Source organism: Kogia breviceps, chromosome X (genome assembly GCF_026419965.1).
Source record: "Kogia breviceps isolate mKogBre1 chromosome X, mKogBre1 haplotype 1, whole genome shotgun sequence".
In the NCBI taxonomy this organism is placed as follows: domain Eukaryota; kingdom Metazoa; phylum Chordata; class Mammalia; order Artiodactyla; family Physeteridae; genus Kogia; species Kogia breviceps.
Window position 1 is genome coordinate 92,516,547 of NC_081330.1, and position 11,051 is coordinate 92,527,597.

Here is an 11,051-nt window from a genome sequence, read left to right on the forward strand (position 1 = left end):
GTACTTGGTACCCAGTGCTCTTGCTACCCAGGAGCAGAGCCCTCTAGCGGAGGAGGCCTGATTTGAGGCTCCTGGATGTGGACAGATGATGGAGGCTGCACCTCAGAGTGGGGCCTGCCTGGGGGAGAATCTGCTATGGAGGTGGGACCTGGCCTGTCCCCATCCGTACTCCCCTTACGCCCCCCCCCCGACGTTTCACATCAGCAAACAGGACAGTGTTCCAGTCCCACGGCAGCAATCTTGGTTAGAGCAGGACTCTAACCCCTCCAGCACCGCTGGGGAGCAGCTTTGGGGGCCTGGCCTCTAGAGAAACACCCCCCACCAGTTTTCCGCCACCCCCCCCTTCTCCAGCCTAGGGGGCAGGGAGGGGACACAGCGCTGCATCATTCCCCGTGGCACTCCCCGCTCTGGGGCCATTAACAGACGCCTCCCCATCGATCGGATCTGCTAAGTGCTGCTGATTCAGATGGGTGGGGGTGGGGGCCCCTGGGGGCAGAGGGGGTAGGATCTGGGCAGGAAGAGGGGGGAGTCCAGGAAGGAGGTGGGGTGGGGAGAATTGGCAAAGCTCCCTGCCACCCCCATTTTCCAGATGACGCGACTGAGGCCCAACCAGCTTTGTAGGAGGCGGAGTCTCCCCAGGGTCCCTCTCAGGCAGTCCTAGGGGAGGGGGCTCTGGGAGCCACGAGGCCCCTCCCTGCCTCTCTCTCCATCTCCCGGCAAGCTCAGAGGGGCGGGGAGAGAGCGCCAGAGGAGGTGGAGAACTTGGGCAGCTCTGCAGAGTGGGGCAGGAGCTCCGGTGTTTGGTACCCCCGGCCCCACCGCTGTTGCCGCTGCTGCAGCGGGGACACAGGTGAGGACGGCCCTATGGGGAGGGGGAGGGGGCCACCAACAGTGCTGTCCTTGTCCTTCCCTGGTCCAGCCCCCAGGCCCTAGCCCATCCTGGGACAGTCCTACTGGACCTTGTCTTTCCAGAGCCTCCTTCCAGGGACCCAGCCCCCTCCTCCTGCCTGTGCCGCCTTCTCCTCTCCCAGGCCTGGCTGTGGCTGCTTCTCCTCTTCCTCCTCTCGTCCTGCTGCCGCTGCTGCTTCTGCCGCTGCCCAGCACTTACCACCAGCCCCTCGGGGTGTGGTTTCCCCAGACCAGCCCCCAACGGTGGGACGCAGCCTGATCCCGGCCTTCCTGGGCTCTCGTAAGGCCCAGGAGCCCCCTCCCTGCAGACACACCCAACTCCCTTTCAACACCCCACCCTGCTCTCCAACCCATTTTGAGGGGGATCCTGTCTTCCTCTTATCTTAAGTCTTTTTTGATTCTCTGGATGCTCTGGGGCTGTGCCCAACTTCCTTCCAGTTGAGTTCCAGCCCTGAGGGGTTCTCCAGGTCCCTTCCCTACTCCCTGAACTCTTGAGAGGGTGGACCAGGCTTTCTCAGCCCCCCTGGATACCCTTCTCTACCAGACACCTCTCAGCCTCTGAAAAATAACCTGGCCCCATATCTAACCCTTTAGATACCCCACCTCCTTCTCCAGCCCCGCTAGGGGGCCCCGCCTCTCCTTCCTCCCCCAGAACTCTTGTAGAGTGTGGACACCCCACCCCCAGGCTATTCTTGGCAGCTCTAGGCACTCCCAAGACACCTCTCAGCCTCTTTACAAACTCCTGGCTCTGTAGCCACCCCTTAGATGCACCGACCCCTTTCCTAGATCCACGAAAGGGCTCCAACCCCCTTATCTTCTCCCCAGAAGTCTTGAGAGTTTGGACAACCCTCCTCACCTCTCTCAGATCCTTCAGAATCTCCCTCCAGACACTCTCAGCCTCTTGTAAACACCTCTGGTTCCATTTCTACCCCTCCGGATGCCCTGATCCCCTCTCCAACCCCGCTAAGCGGTTCCAGACCCTTCTTCCTTCCCTCAGAACTCTTGAGAGTGTGGACAACTCCCCAGCATTTCTTGCTTCATCCTAGACACCCCCAGATACCTCTCAGGCAGTGCTGACCCCTCTAGAGTCATCTCAGTCTCTAAACACTCCCTCAGGTCCTTTGTGGCACCTCTAGATGCCCCTCTTCTGCTCCTCTCCATGTCCCCTAGCCCCTTCTCACTCCCTCAAGACATCGCCCTGGTCCCTCTAAGACCCTCTACATGTCCCCCAAGCCCTTGCCCATCTCTCTAGTTCCTCCTCCCGGTTCCTCTTGGCCTCTCTAGACACCCCCAGTTTCCTTGTGCGAGTGGCCCAGGGCCTCTCCAAGCTTCCACCATCCTGGAGACAGCCACATTCTCCTAAAGGCCACCCCCACCCCAAGTCTCCGTGGGCCTGGGGCGCGGCAGGATGGCAGCGGGTGTCGCCACATGGCTGCCTTTTGCAAGGGCAGCCGCGGTGGGCTGGCTGCCCCTGGCCCAGCAGCCCCTGCCCCCCGCGCCGGGGGTGAAGGCATCTCGAGGGGATGAGGTTCTGGTGGTGAACGTGAGCGGACGCCGCTTTGAGACCTGGAAGAACACGCTCGACCGCTACCCAGACACTCTGCTGGGCAGTTCAGAAAAGGAATTCTTCTATGACGCCGATTCAGGCGAGTACTTCTTTGATCGCGACCCAGACATGTTCCGGCACGTGCTCAACTTCTACCGCACGGGTCGACTGCACTGCCCACGGCAGGAGTGCATCCAGGCCTTTGACGAAGAGCTGGCCTTCTATGGCCTGGTGCCTGAGCTCGTGGGCGACTGCTGCCTTGAAGAGTACCGGGACCGCAAGAAGGAGAACGCCGAGCGCCTGGCGGAGGACGAGGAGGCCGAGCAGGCCGGGGACGGCCCATCCCTGCCGGCTGGCAGCTCCCTGCGGCAGCAGCTCTGGCGGGCCTTCGAGAACCCACACACGAGCACTGCAGCCCTCGTTTTCTACTATGTTACCGGCTTTTTCATCGCTGTGTCGGTCATCGCCAACGTGGTTGAGACCATTCCGTGCCGTGGCCCTGCACGGCGGCCCCCGAGGGAACAGCCCTGTGGTGAGCGCTTCCCGCTGGCCTTTTTCTGCATGGACACGGCCTGTGTACTCATATTCACAGGTGAATACCTTCTGCGGCTGTTTGCGGCCCCTAGCCGTTGCCGCTTCCTGCGGAGTGTAATGAGCCTCATCGACGTGGTGGCCATCCTGCCCTACTACATCGGGCTCCTCGTGCCCAAGAACGAGGATGTCTCGGGCGCCTTTGTCACCCTGCGGGTGTTCCGGGTGTTCCGTATCTTCAAGTTCTCCAGGCACTCACAGGGCTTGCGGATTCTGGGCTACACACTCAAGAGCTGTGCCTCTGAGCTGGGCTTTCTCCTCTTTTCCCTTACCATGGCCATCATCATCTTCGCCACTGTTATGTTTTATGCCGAGAAGGGCACAAACAAGACCAACTTTACTAGCATCCCCGCGGCCTTCTGGTATACCATTGTCACCATGACCACACTTGGGTGAGTGCAGACCCTGTGTGGCGAGCTGCCCAATCAGTCAATTACACTCACCTTTTCTGTAAAATTAAAAAGGTTAGATAAATGATCTCTCTCTCTCTATTTGAACTTCAATTTGGTCATCTGTAAAAAGTGAGGGAGTTGGATTAATCTCCAACTCCCTCCCAGCTCTGACAATGCCTTAATTTTCAGGTCAGGAGACTTGGGTTCAACGATGGTCTTAGCTGCACTCTTTCTGTTGACCTTGTTTTCTCTGGGCTAGATTTCCCCTCCGCAAAATGAGAAATGATGATCCCTTCAACATCCAGAGGGGATTCAGTGACATCATGGTTATGAAAGTTATCTGAATGTTTCTGGTGCAGGATAAATATTCGCTTTCTATCACCCCTTTTTCCATCTTGAGGACCCATGTCTCCCAACCCTTTAGATTCATCTGCTATGTGGGGCACTACCTCTGTGGCTCAGTGATTCCTTGATGTTTCCCCAGAACAAGATATTTTCAGCATCATTTTTTTTTTACTGCCAGTCCTTGAGAGGAAATGGGATAAACGCAACAAATGAAATCACCAAACTCATGTTGTTCTTAAATACATTGTCTAGGGCAGGTAACTGTGGTCTTTTTCTAAATTCTTATCACTGGGATTAGGTATGCAGTTGCTGCTCAGTATCTGTTGAACGGATACATTGGGATTACTCAGTACCTTAGTAGTAGAAGAGAAAAATTGATTTGAGGTTTCTAAGAAGTAGAAATTAACTCTGGTTGGAGTTTCAGGATTGTATTGACAAATACTGAGCACTGAGAACAGGTTGGAACTGGGTATTTTGATGTCTTTTTATCCTATTCAGTCCTCACAACAACCCTGGGAGGATGTCTCATAGTTGAGGACACAGTCAGAGATGACACATCACAGAGCCAGAAATGGCCAAGTTGGAGACACTTTTAAATGAGTCAAAGAAATAAGGAAGAGGCATCCTGGGGGAGGGGGTGGGGGCAAAGGCCTAGAGGCTTAAGACTGCAGAGGCTGCATTTCTGTGGAGGGCATCTGATTGGTCCTGTGGTTAGAACAAGAGTATGCTGTGTGATTTTGAGCAAATCAGTTATGGAACCTTGCTGGGCTTCACTCCCCCAACCCCCAACCAAACAAGTTGGTAAGATTGGCTCTGCTCCATCTCCATGGGAGGGGGGGTGGTATGGAGAAAGGGAGGGAGGAGTTTCAAGGCTCCCCCACTATTTTTTAATATGAGGACCGTTTCAAGGCTTCCCCTGGGGGAATAAGACGGGGTGCTACCTAGAGAAGGTAAGACGGACACAAGCAAAACCAACCTAGCACTGCTCCCAGGACTCAGAGCCCCTTAGCTGGCTTGTGGTGGTGGGACTCTCTCTCCGGGAGGCTATATTTACTGCCTGTGACTTCCTCCTTCCCCCCCATGCTTGGTATTAATAGATTTCCAGCTGACTAAGATGCCCGGTGCATGGCTTGGATGGGGGCAGCAGACAGTAGGGAGGCTACTGAAATGAGGGCCCATTTCTCACTTGACCCCACTGGTGGCCAGAGAGGTCATTCCCCAATTTTTGCAGAGCAAGAAACTGAGACCAGAGAGTTTGAGTGCCTGGCCAGGGTCGCAGAGTGAGTCAAGTTGGATGGGATGCAGTGGGGGACTGAGGGGCTGGGTGGGCATTTTTCTTGACCTTGGCTTACCTCCCCCGGCCCCAGCTATGGAGACATGGTGCCCAGCACCATTGCTGGCAAGATTTTCGGATCCATCTGCTCACTCAGTGGCGTCTTGGTCATTGCTCTGCCTGTGCCAGTCATTGTGTCCAACTTTAGCCGCATCTACCACCAGAACCAGCGTGCTGACAAGCGCCGAGCACAGCAGGTAACTGCATCTTCCATGTGAGTACCTCCTATGCCCCACATCCCAAGCCAGTCTACTCTTATGTTTGCCCACCTGACCTTCTATCTCCTCCTCTCTCTGTAGAAGGTGCGCTTGGCCAGGATCCGGTTGGCAAAGAGTGGTACCACCAACGCCTTCCTGCAGTACAAGCAGAACAGGGGTCTTGAGGTGGATAGGGGCCTGGAGTGGGGTGGGAAGTGAACAGTGATGGGAGGAGGAAGGTGCTGACCTCATCCCTCTGCTCCATCCACTCCAGGACAGCAGCAGTGGGGAAGAGCAGGCACTGTGTGTCAGGAGCCGTTCTGCTTTTGAGCGGCAACATCACCATTTGCTGCGCTGTCTAGAGAAGACAACGGTGAGGCCTAATGAGAGGTGGTGTGGCAGAATGAAGGGGGTCCCTTTGCCACCAAGCCAGCTCCCTCCTGGGATGGGAGGCTCACTACTAATTGTGGAAATCACATAGGGCTTCCTGGAAGAGGCCCCAGTAGAGCTGAGCCTTGAAGGATGGGCAAGGGAAGGGAAGAGAGAGCGACTTACAGAAAGGAAGGAATGGCCTAAGCAAAGCCCTGGGGGTGAGGGCAGCTTCCTTGTGGTGCCCTGTGACCATGCCTCCCTTCTGCCCACAGTGCCATGAGTTCACGGATGAGCTAACCTTCAGTGAGGCCCTGGGCGCCGTCTCGCTGGGTGGCCGCACCAGCCGCAGCACCTCTGTGTCCTCCCAGCCAGTGGGGCCTGGCAGCCTGCTATCCTCTTGCTGCCCCCGCAGAGCCAAGCGCCGTGCCATCCGCCTTGCCAACTCCACTGCCTCGGTCAGTCGTGGCAGCATGCAGGAGCTGGACACGCTGGCAGGGCTGCAGAGGAGCCCTGCCCCTCAGAGGTAAGCATGCTGACCTGCTGTGCAACCTCCCTCCCGGGGAAGCTCAGAGCTTGGACCAAGGGGTCTGAGATTTCATGACTCCAGGCCTCCTAGCAAGTCAAGCTCAAACCCAAACTCCTCCATGCTGGAAGCTTGGGCTTATCTTGTCTGGAACTCCTCATTGTTCATTTGCACTTTCAACAAACATTTATTGAGCATCTACTGTATGCTAGGCACAATTTGGGGCATTTTGGAATTCACTTTAGTTTAGGAGTTTAGTTCAATTTTGGCAGTGAATAGAACAGACAGAAATCCTGAGCTTATGGAACTTCTATTCTAGTGAGATGAGACAGTTAAAAAACAAATACACAGATGATGCAGTGTGTTAAGTGCCAAGGAGAAAAATAAATCAGGGAGGGGGGATAGAGAGTGTAGAACAGGGTGTGATGCAGTTTTAACAATGTGGTCGGGGAAGGTTTTGCTGAGGTGATATCTGAGCTGAGATCTGAAGGAGGAAAGGGAATGAGCCATGTGGATACATAGCGGGAGAGCTTTCCAGGCAGAGCAAACAGCCTGTGCAAAGGCCCTGAGGCAGGAATGGGTCTGCATGTTAGAGACACAGCCAGGAAGCTTCTGTGAGTAGAATGGAGTGAGTGAGGGGGAGAGTGGTAGGAGGTAAAATCAGAAAGGAATAGGGACCATATTGTATAGATCTTACAGTAGACTATTGTGAGGACTCTGGCACTACAAGGAGTAACCACAATAGATAACACTTTTACGTGTGTGCTCATTATGTTGCAGACACTACTCTGAGCACTTTGTATCATTTATTATCTCATTTAATCTCCACAACATCTCTGTGAGGTAGAAAACATTGTTATTCCCATGCTACAGATGAGAGAAGAGAGGTTTAGAGTAGTTGAGGTGGGATCAGGACTATTTGACTCCAGAGCCCTCACTCTGCACCACCATAATTGAGGGTGGAGGGGAAGCATTTAGCACAGTGCCAGGGACCCAGTAGGCACTCAATAAATGTCATGATTGCCATGACAAGTATTAAGATGACTTTTTAAGAACCTTCCATCTTCCCACCCTTATCCACAGCCGCTCAAGCCTCAATGCCAAGCCCCATGACAGCCTTGACTTGAACTGCGACAGCCGGGACTTCGTGGCTGCCATCATCAGTATCCCCACCCCTCCTGCCAACACCCCAGATGAGAGCCAACCTTCCTCCCCTGGCGGTGGTGGCAGTGGGGCCAGCAGCACCCTCAAGAACTCCAGCCTGGGTACCCCTTGCCTCCTTCCCGAGACTGTCAAGATCTCTTCCCTATGAGGGACGGGGCTGCCCATCCAGAGCACTCTCCCAATTCTTGGGGGCTCCCTTCCAAAGCCATATTTTGGGGATGCAGAGAAGGGCAGCCTGGGGACCCCTTCTGCCCCCCACTGAGAACTATGCAATGGAGTTTCATGGAATGGCCCACCTGGTGGAGAAATAGCCAGGGAAAGGGAAACTTCCCCTACCCCAGACAGTTTTCCTTGTGGGAGCTGAAGCACCGGACTTCCTCAGGCCCGCAGCCTCCTTGCCCCAGCACACTGGGACTGGCCCCTCTACCCAAGCGGGCCTCCTGCATGCTCCTCCCTTCAGGAGTTCTGGCCCAAGAAGAAGAGGTGAACCTTCTTCTTCTCTCTGGCTGAGCTGTGGAGGTTTGGGGGTTCAGAGAGGAGAACCCTCACTTCTGATCTGGCCTCTAGAAGAAGTCCCCACCCTCCACCAGGCCCAACAACTCTCAAATTCCGAAGCTTGGAATGCAACCACAGGCTTCATGGGCTGTGGCCTCAGCATTGACCTTGGTTCAGGGGTCAGGCTGCCTTTCCCAACACACACAGATAGCACAAACACACCACCCCCCTTCCCTGGCTGCTGGAAATGGGTCCCCACAACCCCATCCTCCACTGGGCCCCCAGCAAACTCTAGCAATAGCAGCTGCTGCCATGACATTATGCAAAGCCTCTGCCCAGTTTGCTGCAGTATTTACGTCTGCCCTAATCATAGGGGCCACCTCTAACTACTCCTCCTTCTCTCTTCTCTGGCTTGCTTCCTTCCTGGGTTGGGCTGGAGTCTGGACTGGCTGAGATAAAAACCTGGCAGCTGGAGAGAGCTGGGCTGTGTTTGGAGATCATGGGCTGATTCCATGTTCTTGGGCAGGAGTCCAGAAGTGGCAGGAGCTGAGGCCTGGGTTGTTCCTGAGCTCTGGGAGTTGTAGGAGGCAGGAGGAACTTCTTGATCTCCTCCTCCTCCCCCACAATGCCTTTTCACATATCCCTCTCTCTTCTCCCTCTTCGGTCACCTTCCGGAACTCTCTGTCTGCTCTCAGGCTGAAATCTGGCATCATCTCAGGTTCCCTGTCCCCAGCACTGTCCCTGTGGAGCTGGTGGCTGACAAAGATGTAGTTTCCATCAGTCAATAAAACCTGAGAGGAGAGACAAGGGTGAGCACCTCCTGGCTCTGTGGGTTTGGGGGCTGGGTTGGGCTGGAGGGGTTGAAAATACTCCAATTTCAATTCCTTTTGACTAGTCGAAGGGCTGTTATGGGGAAAGGTATGGGAGGTGGATGGTTGCTGGTGTGTTTTGGAAGATGGGGATCTAGGAGAAATGAAAAAGGGTGCTTGAAGAGGTGAATCTGCAGCCAGTGAGGTAGGCTAGGAGGTCCTGAGACATGCCCCATGGACATAATCTGCTCTAGCCCCCTCACTCACAGATGGGGAAACTGAGACCCAAAGCAGCACACGATTGGTTAGAGGAGACTTAAACCCAGGCTTCCTGACAGCAAACAGCTCTGAACTGAACCCTGATGAAAAGCATCTCTCAGTTTGGCGAATTCCTCTTCCCTGTGGATGTCCCCTACCTGTATTCTCTCTTCTGGACTACTGTATATACTAGACTAGTGTAACAGCTCTGTGGAGCACAGAGAAGACAGACCTTGGATTCAGGTTGACCTGGATTCCAGTCCCTGGGTGAGAGAATCACTTGTCTTCTCTTGCCTCAGGTTGCTAATCTGTGAAATAATCATTCATTCATTCACCAAATATTTATTAACTGCATATCATGTGCTAGCCCTAGGGGTACAAAAATGGGCAAAGTAGACATCATCTCTGATCTACAAAGGTGAGCGTGGAAGGCAATTAAGCAATTACAATATAGTGCAGTAGAACCAAGATTAGTGGCTTACAGAAGCATATAGACGGCAAGAGAACCTAACCTGGCCGAACAATGAGTTGAAGTTAGCCAGGCAAAAGACAAAAGAGTGAAAATGTTTTAGGCAAAGGGAACAGCATGTGCAATGACCTGGAGGTTAGAGCGCCAGCTCAGGGCCTTGGGAAACTGAAGTGGTTCAGCACCACTGGTGAGGAGAGTGTGAGACTGTGATGAGGGTGAGGATGTAGAGGTAGGCCAGATCACAAAAGGCCTTTGAAGCTATGATACAGATGGGGACTTCTCCTAAGGATAATGGGGACCTCTGAAGGCTTATAAACAGGAAAGTCATCACGAGTTTTGTGTTTCAGAAGGATTATTCTGGCTGTGGGGAGTGGGTTATAGAGAACCAGTCCTGGAGGGAGGAAGAACAGTGAGGAGGCTTTTGCAGTTGCTGAGTTGGCAGGTGATAGTGGCTTAGATGGGATAGTGGCAGTAAGAGTTGGAAAGTCAAGAGATTTCAGAGATAGGATTGGCAAGATTTATGATTGACAGGTATGTGGGAGTTGAGGAAGAGGGAGCGGTCAGAGTTGACTCCCAGGTTTCTGCCTTGGGCAAAGGCTTGGAGGGGGTGCCATTCATTCACTGTTAAAGGGAACATCAAAGCTGTTGAGCACACAGTGACAGGCACATAGTAAGTACTTGGTGAAGGTTAACTACAATTACTATCATAAGTTCAGTTTTAGATGTGTAGTGCTGGACAAATATTGAGTAGGGAGTGGAATACATGGATCAAGTGAGATGGTCCTGAGACGATTCAATGTGATAATGTGCACAGGCATTTGGCACAGTGTCCTAAACACAGTAAGCCCAGTAAACGTGAGTCTTCTCCTCCCATTAAGTCTCCCATTAAGTCTCATGAGCAGAAAATACCACCACAGTCTGTTTATTACTAACACCCTTCAGGGAAGAACTTCAACTAGGGTTGGCATCTGAAGGGAGGTTAGGTGGCACTCAGAAGAGCTTTCGGATGGCCTGTATATGGCTTGGCTCCTAAGACTGGCAGGGAGCCCTCACCTCTCACAACAGCTCCTTGGTTCATGAGCTCATCTCAACTCCGTAACTACTCCTTGAGGTAGTCTTGGCAGGCATTATCATTCCCATTTTACACATGGGTAACCTCCAATTTGAGACACAGTGACCTCCTCAAGGTCATACAGTTGGTAATGGTCCACCGTGCCTGGGACTGAGGTCTTCCTGACTCCAAAGCCTGGGATTCTTTACAGTGCACTGCAGTGCAGACTAATTTATTGAGCACTTACTAGATGCCAGGCACAGCACCAGACCCTTTGCAAGCATTAACCTCTGATCCTTAAATTGGGATTATCATTGCCATTTTACAGAGAAGTAGAAATTGAGGATGGGGTGGGTGTTAAATGACTTGCCAGAGATCACGCAGGAGGGGCACAGCTAGGATTAGCTTGTAGCTCTCCATCCGTTCAGTAGCAGGAATTTTACCAACCTTACTGCGAGACGCTGGTTGCTGACAGAGCTGGTTTATAAACTTTGCTCGATTCAGGTAAACACATTTGGGGGATTTATGGGGGTGAGGGGAAGCCTGTGCCGCGCCTGTGTGCTAGCCACAGGGGCGGAGAGGTCAACGCGAGGGCAG

The 11,051-nt window shown here is 53.5% G+C and overlaps 1 protein-coding gene across 2 annotated transcripts; it reads left to right on the forward strand.

Moving 5' to 3' along the window:
• Positions 1 to 657: 657 nt before the first annotated feature.
• On the forward strand, positions 658 to 8,672 carry KCND1 (potassium voltage-gated channel subfamily D member 1). 2 transcript variants are annotated; one of them, XM_067024083.1, is made up of 7 exons: positions 658 to 850; positions 2,194 to 3,438; positions 5,151 to 5,313; positions 5,416 to 5,499; positions 5,588 to 5,686; positions 5,958 to 6,208; positions 7,292 to 8,672. In XM_067024083.1, exons 2-7 carry the CDS (start codon positions 2,318 to 2,320, stop codon positions 7,518 to 7,520), a joined length of 1,947 nt encoding a protein of 648 aa, XP_066880184.1. In that variant the 5' UTR covers positions 658 to 850; positions 2,194 to 2,317; the 3' UTR covers positions 7,521 to 8,672. The 2 variants fall into 2 exon arrangements, with proteins under 2 accessions (XP_066880184.1, XP_058907402.1); XM_059051419.2 differs by having other exon boundaries at positions 658 to 3,438.
• Positions 8,673 to 11,051: the final 2,379 nt, after the last annotated feature.